Source organism: Haliotis asinina, chromosome 1 (assembly GCF_037392515.1).
Source record: "Haliotis asinina isolate JCU_RB_2024 chromosome 1, JCU_Hal_asi_v2, whole genome shotgun sequence".
Taxonomy (NCBI): domain Eukaryota; kingdom Metazoa; phylum Mollusca; class Gastropoda; order Lepetellida; family Haliotidae; genus Haliotis; species Haliotis asinina.
The window spans coordinates 18,347,804-18,360,536 of NC_090280.1; the positions used below are offsets into that span (position 1 = coordinate 18,347,804).

At 38.6% G+C, this 12,733-nt stretch overlaps 1 protein-coding gene across 1 annotated transcript; it reads right to left on the reverse strand.

Annotated features, from left to right (window-relative positions):
• Positions 1–765: 765 nt before the first annotated feature.
• Positions 766–10,706, reverse strand: LOC137287642 (uncharacterized). The gene is made up of 5 exons (XM_067820028.1): positions 10,520–10,706; positions 7,420–7,800; positions 5,050–5,183; positions 2,312–2,498; positions 766–1,277 (listed from the first exon to the last, which is right to left on the reverse strand). Exons 1-5 carry the CDS (start codon positions 10,590–10,592, stop codon positions 1,210–1,212), a joined length of 843 nt encoding a protein of 280 aa, XP_067676129.1. The 5' UTR covers positions 10,593–10,706; the 3' UTR covers positions 766–1,209.
• Between the last annotated feature and the right edge of the window lie 2,027 nt (positions 10,707–12,733).

Here is a 12,733-nt window from a genome sequence, read left to right on the forward strand (position 1 = left end):
TCCCTTGATTCAGGGATTGTTTTTACATAAATATGTGGTGTAAGTAATCACAATGATTCTGATTACCTGTGTACTGTTACATGTTTTAGCGTTTTCACTGTAATATAAGTAAAAGATGCCAGAACGAATTAATCAGCGGTTAAGATAACCAAGTTTTGAACAACTGGGCAACAGCTGTTTTTCCGTAGCCTGTGCTTATAATAGACAATGGGATCATGTGGACAGGATCTTTGGATTGGTTGATTAATGCATAAAACTGTATATATCAAAGCTCATGGTGTTGATCATTGGATTCTGTGGTCCAGACATTACCTACTGGCCATGATGATGTAGTTGGAAAATTGCTGAGTGTTGCATTCACAAACAAACAAAGAAAAACAAACACAAGAGAATATTCCCTCTTCTGACAGGAGTAAACAGTCACATGGGAGTATAACAAACCATATTCCCTTAAGGGATAAACATCCAATAAATTTATCCCACTGCCATGTTTTCATTATCTAAAATTTGATGTGTGATATTTTCACCATATTTTTCAGCTGTATACAACTGTACTCACGTTAAGGCTTGAACAAATGTAATATTATTATTATTATTATTATTACTCAGGTGAGAGGTGAAAGATGAGTAACCACCATAAAATATTTACTGATACCTATAACAAAATATTCCCTTCTTTCAAAGATGTGGTGACCTCCATCAGCAAGACATGATTCCCTCATTTCTGGTGATTTATCGATGCTTCAATGTTAACAGTTTTATATAGTCTGATTTTTCAAAACCATACTGTAAAAGCAGAAACACAATATTGTGATATATTATAATATGAACAATAATAGTTTGAGATGCAGCTTCTTCCCTTAGAATCAAATCCTTGTTGTATTGAATATTGTTAGCTGAATCTCCTGTACCTTTTTGTTTGCCATATGCAGTGGTACAAAAATATTTTTAAAAAACTTAATCCGGCAGAAAAAGCACAGAATTTTTTAGAAAAACACCATGCCGAAAGATGGTGCCCCGGTTTAAATTACAGATGGCTCCTCTCCACCCAGCAAAAAACTTTGATGCTGTCAGTTGCAAACATTGCAAACTGGGCAATTCACCACTCAGATTTAACCATTTTCAAACATTTTCCTAGCAATGGACATAAATGGAATGATATACTTGAATGATACAATGAAAATGTTTCTTATCTCCCTTGGTCCTCACTCACCGCCAGGTGGCACATATGATGGACAGCATAACAATCACAGGGGAGATAATCAAGTCCTGACCACCTGAAATACAGAGCAAAGTAATATGTAGTCAACAAATTAAAATACACAGAACATATGCAGTGATTACAATTTGAAATGATGACATACATGTTTGGACTAAATTCTAAAGCTGTTGGACATCTGGTATTGGCAAGATTTGAGGTCAAGGAAAACTTACAGGAGAATTATATGAATCTTAGAATCATTAAATGTGTGGTTGTTAAATAAAATAGATTTTAGCTGAGATTGCAACACCCTGTTCAATTTCTAAAACCTGGGCTTAGATCATTATTCATCCTGAGGCCAGGTCAATTTTATTTCTTGTTTTACAGATTTCTATCCTCAGAAAACCTAAAGGCAGGAGGGGAAAAAAGTCCCATAAATCACCAGTTTAAGTCACCAGAAATATACCTTCTAAATACTAAATTTTACTTCTGGCAGTTTATTAAGTGTACAATTGGGACAGAATACCATATCAAAAATAGAAGTCTTGTAAATTTACATTTTTGGCTCAGAAAGACATTAGGATTTCATTTCTTGAGCAGGCAAAATTAACTTTAATGCCTTTTCTCATTCTTGAAAAAAATGGCAGGAGGATCTGCAAAACAAGAAACAAAACTGGTCTGGCCTCAGCACTCAATTCAAATGTTTATTTCACATGATTGTCCATGTTACTTTTGTGGCAGCTACAGCTACAGTAAATGTACGACTTAATCTGATGGTGATTAGAGGTGACCATTCTAAATTTGAGGGTTTGAATCCAGTACTTCAGCTAAACAGATACCTGGCCAGTGTTTGCCTTAATGCAGAAACCTGTGTTTTTTCAAGCAAAATACACACAAACAATAATTTGCACAAGTTTTGCAAGCATAGATTCTGGACTACTTAATCTTAAAACGTACCTGAAAACTGCAATATATATGAAACAACAATAACCTTCAGGGGTGTAATGAACATTTCACGAGCAAAAGATTTGGACTACATAATCATAATAGTTTTCCGCCGACATCCGTACAAAACCTACCACGAACACTGCTGACATACAGCCCACCTACCATTCACAACGCCGTTGATGCTGGTTTCCATGGAGGTATCGATGTCACTGCCGATGATGCAGCGAAACTTGGTCTCATCCTCATCTGTGACCCTGTATACAAGGGAAGTGGTGCGATAGTAGGCGCAGTCCGTCACCAGAGCAGGAGGGTCTTGGGAAACTCCATTAGTGTATGGCTTCCAGGACCCCTGATGGGAAAAGACACAACATGAGTTTACCTTGATCTGCTGGCAAGCTCGTCATCAAGTTCTTGAAAGGCATTTAGAAGGTTGACCACCATGAATATGTGACATGCTTACAGCAGGGATGCCAACAATGCCTGGCTAAAAAATTATATGAGGTCGGAGCCCTAAATACGCGAGTTGGGGTCCCAAACGCAAATGAGTGTTTTGCCCCTCATGACGCTGGGGGTCTGGAAGGGGCCTCCTCCACAAAAAATGTTTTTCATGATGGAAATATGCAATTTCTTGCATTTCCTGGGCACACTTAACCTGATAAGACATTACTCAAATTAACATATCCTTCCCATCAAAAGTTTAGACTCACTAGAGTAAATATAACCATTCATACCACTTAGGTCAACCGGTCTAGACTAAATTTTGCAAAATATTCCATACTGTTTAAAGGCATAGTTTACATGTGAACTGATGTACTGTAAAACAAATTTGTAATGTTGAACAGATTATTGTCAGGAGTTTAAAAAACTATAAAAGTCACAGAAAATTGGTGAACTCCTTACAAAAGTTCACATCCAAACACCTGTTCACCTGCACAATATTTGCACATACTTTTCAATAATTTGATGCATGATTTTCTCGCAATTCATCTGCATCAAGTTTGCAGTTGGTTCACCCAAGTTAGTGGTGATATCAATATTTGATGTAACCACATATAAGTTAAGGAAGACACTGCAATTTGGAACAGTAGAAATTGCGATCAGAGTCTTGTGATTGTGGAGATTGTGATTGGAGTCTCTACTGGTTGAGCCTCTGATCCTACTAGTAGATATTGCAACTGGATTCTCTATTGGTAGAATCTCCCATCCTACTGGTAGATATTGATTACGGAAAAAGCTAAAGCTCAGGACAGTGAACATTAATTTCACTCGGGACATATTTCCCGTAATAACTCGTACTTTGTGGGTTATTCTATTTATTACCCATTCTGTAACTAAACTGAGAAACCAGTACTTCTGAACTCCATGTCGCATCTTGCAATGTGTTTACGATGTAATCAGCTGATTTGTATTAATGCATGGATGAAACCAAACTGTATATATATATAGCCACAATATAGCACAGTAGAAGATGGTATGAAAAACATCACATTTCACTGGTTTCCACATTCATTTGGTGGCGATTCATTAACCACATCACCTTGTAAAGATTGAGTTTTAGTTCTAACGATTGCAATGTCATGTTTAATATTTAGCCACAGATGGCATATGAGCAGCCTTACTAAGATTTACTCAAGAAGTGGATGGCTGTGGTGGGATACAAAAGGACAAAAACCTGACAGTGTAAATTTTTTGGAACGTTAACTATTAACAGTGAACATCTTCAAGGGAACCATAAAACGCGGGAAAGGTGAACCGGTTTCTAAGAAGACGGTTCACAATTATCAATGTTAGTCAACATTTTGTGAAAACACAGTGTGACCTAGTTTTGGCTCGCGTCAGTGTCCTTGTCAGGAATGATAACTCTACAGTAACTTAGTCCGAGCCTAAGCCCACAACAGGCAAAATATGCCTTTTGGGGGCAGGTGGATGTCTGAAAGAAGAATCATTTGAAATAGTGAAGTTGAAAACTCCACCGTAAATTGGACCAGAAAAGAGAGTATGAACAGCATGGATGTCATGGGAAAGTGAGTTCATTCGGGACACGACTGACGGGGACTGGTTCGACTGAGACTTCGGTGGATTTTTTAGACAAGACAGGCCTGTGTCACGTGGTGTGGAATCACAGTTGGAAGTCAGAAGTCTGTTGATGTTTTGAGTTGTTTTTCATTCATTGTGGAGTAACTGTTGATCGACTGAATGTTTTTGTGCCCCAACACTTGCACAATCTGAAAACCAATTCTAACCTAGATCTTGAAAGTTAACTATTAATGTAATGACCCATGAAGGTCCCGGGGTAGAACAGGTCTTCAGTAACCCATGCTTGCCATAAAAGGTGACTTTGCTTGTCGTAAGAGGCGATGTCGCAGATCGATGCTCATGTTGTTGATCACTGGATTGTCTGGTCCAGACTCGATTATTTACAGACCGCCGCCATATAGCTGGAATATTGCTGAGTGCGGCGTAATACTACACTCATTCCCTATTAATGTAAAGAATAACCTACTTGGCTCCAAGATTTTATGAATTATCTGATCCTCATGAATGAATGCTGCAGGTCCGCCAGAACTGACACAATTAATTCACCAGGAACAGATAATCTGTAATTTCTCATACTTCGTTAGTTATTTCTTAAGTGTAATGTAGTATGACAATATACTCAACCGCAAAAGAAACGCAACTCTGATTTTTGAAAAGATTTTACATAGGTAACATAAACATGAAGGCTTTAATGGAGTTTCATGAGATTTCACATTTTTTTCTTTTGCTGTTTAGTATATGTTCATTTTCAATATCATAACAGGTCAGTATTGCAAAAGTAAATTCCTCTTAGTTGCATGTTATAAACATTGTCACAATAACAAATTTTTATTGTTGATATCATTACTGATAATTTCACTCACCCCTTCAAATTTCTGCCACGTCCAATCTCTTGCAGGCTTGCTGACCTTGGCTGAACAGTACAAGGTCACTGTTTCTCCAACAGCATATTTCTGCTTGACGGGATCGTGTCTTACTTCAATCCTACCTGGCATGGCTGTGGAAATGTTAGAGAATCTTGATTACACCTGAGTAATCATACAACGACACAACCAAAACTGGGTGCTCTGTTTCTATCCAGTTTGATACAATTAGGGTACCACTGTACAAAGTAATCTTGATGACCTTAACACCTTGATACCTAAACACAGACCTATGATCGTCCAAGCACTTCGGTGATAGTAACTTCCAGACTTTAACACAGACTTACGACGGTTGTAGCGCTTTGGTGATCATAACTTCAATGCCTTAACACAGACTTACGTCAGTCAGAGCACTTAGGTGATCATAGCATCTATACCGTAACATAGATATTTGACAGTAGAAGCGCTTTGATGGTAATAACATCCATACCTTAAAATACACCTATGACAGTTGCAGATCTTTGTTATGTTTCGTCGTTGTCATAGCTAATTTAAATAATGCAAGCAAGACTTAGGAACTTCGACTCAAACTTTACTTTTGAACAACCGACATGGCTCGTGCCTAAAATTCACGCCAAGTGAAGTCATGTGACGGCATCGTATAGGAGTTTATCTAAAACTGTACTCAAGAGTCTGAATATAGTACAAGCTTTGGCGATCGTAACTTCCATTCCTTAAAGGGCATGTTTACATGAAACTTAACCTTTCTTCCTTCCACTTTTTCATCAGAAGAAATGTTTTGTCAAGTAGTTTTATAGCTAAAACAATACTGATATCAAAAGTAATTAATTTATTTTTGCATTAAAATGATTCAAAGATCCACATTAATCAAGAGTTCTATATCCACAACGAACACACCATGGCTTATGTTCCTTGGAAATAATGTCATTGGTGTCAAAATCATAAATGAATGATTAGACCTTATTAGACTCATTACACATGGTGCAGGTACAGGTGTGGTTCTTGTGTTTTGATGCACAGACTGCTGTTTTTATCCACCTGTTGCCTGGCCATCAGCTGTTACATTATACAAAACGTGTTACCATGTAACCAAACTGTCAGTTGTGAAGGCATTCTATGTTTGGTACATTCCTACATAAATCATACAATATAATATAAGTCCCTCCTCTACAACCTTCACTTTGATGTCGAAACCACATCCTTATGCATCCTGAAGATAAAATTCGCTGTTTTGAATTGTTTGAAATTCGCTTTTTTATGCTATCATCTGCTCATTGCAGGGAAAATTTAGTTAATTAATTACATCGATTGTAAATATAGCCAGTCTTGTCACTAAATCACCATTCATTGTTTTTTTCATACTTAATCTTGTTTATAGTATGTTGAATTTCACTGAGAGAATATAATTTTTAAAAAACACACACAATGATGATGACAATTCTCCTCATGTCTGACAATTGCCCCCTTGATCTCAATGAAAAGAAAATAACTACAATCAGATTGTCAGATTATTTTTTTAGATGGACTACTTATGTATGACATTTAGAAACATACGTTGCTTGAAACAACTCTCGGTATATCAGACAGTTCTTCACCTCCATTCCCCCTTCCAGCTTCCGGTTCAACGGAGTGAAGAACAGGAGGGTATTATTCTATATGGAATACGTACAGTTACCTCCCCTGCTTCATTCGCCCATTGTGCCAGAAGTGTTTATATGCAGAATAAATGTTACAAAAATTCTACCAATAGCGACGACAGACAAAACATATAAACCCCAACAGGTTCATGATAAAATTAGGCAATTTGCTATTTCTTTCTAATTTCTGCTTATTCTTGTTCCGTCACTCCGTTCAACCGGAAGCTGGCAGGGGTAATGGAGGAGAAGACTGATCTGAATACCACGAGTGGTGCTTAAAATGTTGAATAAAACATATTTCACGTGAGTAATTACTAAACAAGGGGTAGAAATGTAAGAGCACAGCCAAGTGAGGGAACTGAAGTGTACCTCTGTTTTTCAAAAACAAGGACAAGATTAATAAAACAATTAATACTATTATGATCAGAAACCAAACATCCAAAACATCTTTCATATCTGATGTTGCTGGACGCTGTCACTGCAGTCACACTATAAAATACAATTTGTGATGATTTTAAAAACAGTATAGCAAAACAGATATCACAATTCTGCAATATTCAAAGGTAAACATGGATGCATCGTGGCCAGTTTGAAGTATCATCTTGGGCTATGCAACAATATGAAACTTTGTAGCGATTCGCTGTATCAGCGGTCCATGGATTGCAATGAATTGTCACAACTTAGATTTATAACAAACTAAAAACCAACTCACACGATCCAGATACCTGTGCTGATGTCTCCTTGGTCATGGTGGTCCCATTCTGGTATGTGAACTTGCATGTGTACATCCCAACATCTGCACAAGATACATTGTTGAACCTTAGGTTCAAGTACGAAGATGTAGCCAAATCTGTGTTGATTGTCCCTTCCACTGTGGCTCTGTCCGAGATGTCAGGACTCAACGTGGGATTATTCCCACTGCCTTGTACACTTGCACGTATACTTGTACTCACTGATGATGTCTTATTGAAGTTTAGATAGATTGACTGAGGTGACACCCCATCATTGCTGCCGGTGAGAGAGCATCTTACAAATAACGTTTCTGTTACGTTATCAATTATGCTGGTTGGTTGGAGGAATACATTCACGTGGACTGAAATAAAATGGGAAAATTAGTCAACTCTGAAACAAGCCATCTGTTACATTATCAGATATAATGTAGCCTGGAGTAATATGTTTACTGGGTCGGAAATATGATAGAAAAATAGTCAATCCTGACAAAAAAGTTATATATCTTTATTCTGCAGGATATAAGCTGTTTGATTATTTGTTATTTAACTCCTTATTCCAGATGCATAGTGGCAGTCTGTAAATAACTGAATCTGCCAACCCAGTGACCATCAACATTCATAAGCATTAATCTACACAAATGGGATATGATCACATGTGTCAACACAGTCAGGAAGCATGATCACATGATCCAGTTAGCCTCTTACAACAAACATGGGTGGCTGAAAATCAATTCAAACCACAGATTTCTAAAGAATATATATGCATTATTAATGAAATGCAAGTATATATTTCACTGTGACTTGATCAAATGTCATATAAAATACATGGTTCAGAATGTCACATCTATTCCAGTGTTGTGGAGACAGCACCTTGTAAAGAGGGAGTGAGTGAGTTTAGTTTTACAACACTTTTAGTAATATTCCCACAACATCATGTTGGGAGACACCAGAAATGGGCTTCACACATTGTACTCATGTCGGGAGACACCAGAAATGGGCTTCACACATTGTACTCATGTCGGGAGACACCAGAAATGGGCTTCACACATTGTACTCATGTCAGGAAAAACCAGAAATGGGCTTCACACATTGTACTCATGTCGCGAGTCTTTGGTGTGACAAGGGAATGCTCTGACCGCTTGCTATCTATGCCATATCTTGTAAAGACCTACACACCAACCTTATGCAGAGCTCCTGGTAAGTTTTCAAAATCAGAAGTACATACTCCTTATCTTGTCAAGACATGTGTACTGGAAAACCTTAAAAGTACACTTAGAGTACTGAATGGAATTCAAATGAGTACTTGTGATCTAGTGTTTTGTTACTATATATGCACCACAACATTTCTGCTCTTGTTTAAACAGGTCATTGAACAATAAAACAGCACATTATTCAGATAAATACATTTAATACTATGCATCATTGCTGTGGTGCGTATCTGCTAATTTTTTAAAAAAAATTATTTCCTAGTGTATTATGCATATTTTTTATCCGAACACACACCAATGCGGCCCTTATAGGAGCCCTGGTTGATCAGGTGAAATGACATCAATATGTTGGTCACCACTGACCTTGGAGTCTGTGATGCAATGCATGAACTAATGAACTACCAAGCAAAGGTCAAGGACATTTATACATAAATCATGTGACCAATGGTTGTGCAATAGCAATGTATTCTCAACAGATGCAGACAGGTGATGTTTCCTATTATTTACGAGTAAACAACTCTGTGTAATCTTGCAAAACACACACACCATTGTATCCTAATTGCATGGATCAATGCTTGTACTGTTGATTACTGGATTATCTGGTCCAGACTCGATGATTTACAGACCACTGCCATAAAGCTGGAATATTGCTGAGTGTGGTGTAAAGCTAATCTCACTCATTCACTGTTGTCATTGAACCTCCAGTATCCTTGTTATCCTTGATTTGAACCTAATGTCTAATTAATGGTCATGCTATGGTTTTCAAACTGATTGAGTACAGGTTTACACTGCACACAGAAATATTACAGTTACCGGGAGTGCATCGTCTGTAAATAATCACCGGACAAGACAATAAATATCTTAATTTTTGAAAAACAATAAATATTTTAATAAGGGGCAGTAAGTCACAAATAAATGTATGCTTTTTCAAACATTTCCTACCATCGAATGAAACAACTATCTGAGAGAGTGAGTGAGTGAGTGTAGTTTTACGTCGCACTTAGCAATATTCCAGCTATATGGCGACGGTCTGTAAATAATCGAGTCTGGACCAGACAATCCAGTGATCAACAACATGAGCATCGATCTGCGCAATGGGGAACCGATGACATGTGTCAACCAAGTCAGCGAGTCTGACCACTCGATCCCGTTAGTCGCCTCTTACGACAAGCATAGTCGCCTTTTATGGCAAGCATGGGTTGCTGAAGGCCTATTCTACCCCGGGACCTTCACGGGTCATCTGAGAGAGGATGGAGGGCAAATTCCTTTAACCGACATACATTATATTCCTGCAAATAATCTCATTTATTTATCGAAATATGTATACATTTAAAAAGATAAAATATTTTCAACCTGTTTAGACATGTGTATAGTATAACAAGATAGTCATATATTGTTGCTTCAATTGTTCACATTTTCCCCGTTACAAGGCATTGTTAAAACAATATCACACGCCAAGGATGTGATTGGAAACAAAGGGTTTAACTGTGAGTAAAGGTCCGAACACTATACTTATTTCAATGTTGATATTTTGAAACGTACTATTTTTCTCTAATGAATTTGTCGTTCCGAATGCACACGGAACTACGGTGTGTGGGTCAACTTGTCACCTCGCATCAACAATGCCTCCTTATATCGCTGACTCACTGACCAGGCATGAAGCAAATGCAGAGAGGCCGGATCGAAGCATTTTCTGATACCCAATACGTGTGAAAACGCATCTGACAAATTCAAACACGAATATTTAGCTGTTAACTGTGTTCGGTCCTGGATGACAATTGTGAATATTGTTCAGGCAAATGACCTAGATTCGGTTACGAGTTTACAAATACCTGTTACCTTGAACAGGTGAAGGAAAATCGGAGACACTTACATTGCGCGAGACACAATGCTGGAACGCTTGCTAGAATGACCAGTAGAGTGGCCCAGTTTCTAACCGTTTCCATGCTATAATTTCTTGTAAAACACGGATTTAGAGTCTCAGAACTGTTTGGCGTCTTCGTCTCGTCAGGTAACCGTACCGCCAGTACAATGATACTCCTTACAGGGTTCACGGGACTCGCTCCCATAATGATTCACCGCTGTAGTATTTATGGCATCAATTTAAACTGTCACGCATGCATACGTCCCACGCAGGATGACGCGGAGTTTATAATTAGCAATTCGGAACCCGGAAATACAGGTAGATACAGGTGTTGAGTGACTTGGATATTCGCCTGTGGTCTACCCCAAAAGATTACCCTAAATCTGAAGGTGATAGAAAAAAAGTCACAGGAATAAAGTCATAGGAAGGAGCTCACCTGAAAACCAACCACAATAAAACATCGTGTTTTCCAGTTCTGTACTTTACTTGTTTATACTGTATTTTATGAATACTATTTCATTGAACCGTCAGAAATAAAACATCCTGTTAATATTGTATTTTATAAATACTATTTCAGTTACATCATCAGTAAAAACCAATTCAACAAAAATGTTACAGAAACTATTTCACTTTCACTTTCATTATTCAATGTGATGCTGTAAGCAACTGGGTCTTATGAAACCATGCAGGCGAGTCGAACTCGGGTTTGATTGTGACGAAAGGACGATATAACCATTAGAGTATCCTATCGGCACCGCAAACTATGGTGGCTGATTCGGGCCATCGCTTTATCGCCCGGCAAAATCAAGGCGACATCGCGACAAAGCGATAGCACGACACGACATTGCGATACGGCGACACGATATAGCGATATTGCGATACAGCCAGAAAACGAAATAGCGAAAATCCGACACGATATAGCGATAACACGATACGAAATGGCGATACGGCGACACGAAATGGCGATAACACGACACGAAATGGCGATATCACGACACGAAATGGCGATATCCCGACACGAAATGGCGATATCACGACACGAAATGGCGATAAAACTGGGCGACATTGCGATATGGCGATAACGCGAAAAGGCGACATTGCGATATAGATACACGATATGGCGATACAGCGACATTGCGATAACGCGAAAAGGCGACATTGCGATATAGAGACACGATATGGCGATACAGCGACATTGCGATATGACGATATTGCTCCCTTTCCATTTGTATGGTGGCTGATTCGGGCCATCGCTTTATCGCCCTGTAAAATCAAGGCGACATTGCGACAAAGCGATAGCACGACACGACATTGCGATACGCCGACACGATATAGCGATATTGCGATACGGCCAGAAAACGAAATAGCGAAAACCCGACACGATATAGCGATAACACGACACGAAATGGCGATATCACGACACGAAATGGCGATAACAAGACACGAAATGGCGATAACCCGACACGAAATGGCGATATCACGACACGAAATGGCGATATCACGACACGAAATGGCGATAACACTGGGCGACATTGCGATATGGCGATAACGCGAAAAGGCGACATTGCGATATAGAGACACGATATGGCGATACAGCGACATTGCGATAACGCGAAAAGGCGACATTGCGATATAGAGACACGATATGGCGATACAGCGACATTGCGATAAAGCGATACAGCGACATTGCGATATAGCGACACAGCGATATAGCGATACAGCGACAATGCGATTTGGCGATACAGCGACATTGCGATATGACGATATTGCTCCCTTTCCATTTGTGAAATGTGGAAAAGTGGATAAATTTATTCACTTTTAGAATCTAATATGTGGAGTATGGGATTAAACATCTGGTTAATAAAAAACAATTTACATGATTAATGTTCATGGGTTTCAGTCTATCTCTACAGACATTTATAGATTAAGAAAGTCTGGGTCTTGTAGTTGTTATTGCATGATGCCTCTGGAAGACGATTTGGAAACAAACAGTTAAAATTATGTGTGGCCATGGTAATGTGCACAAAAGGATGAAGCTGATTTCCCGTTTTCCGAAAGTCTACGTCTTGCCGTGTCAAGTTAATGTTTAGTACTAATGTCATGATTTTTATCAGTTCATAATGCACAAAGTGCAATTTTGAAATATACTAGTATACCTCAATGTGCTAGGTTCGTTCACAGCACATCATCCCTGCCGCCGACTGGTACATACTGGATGAAGAA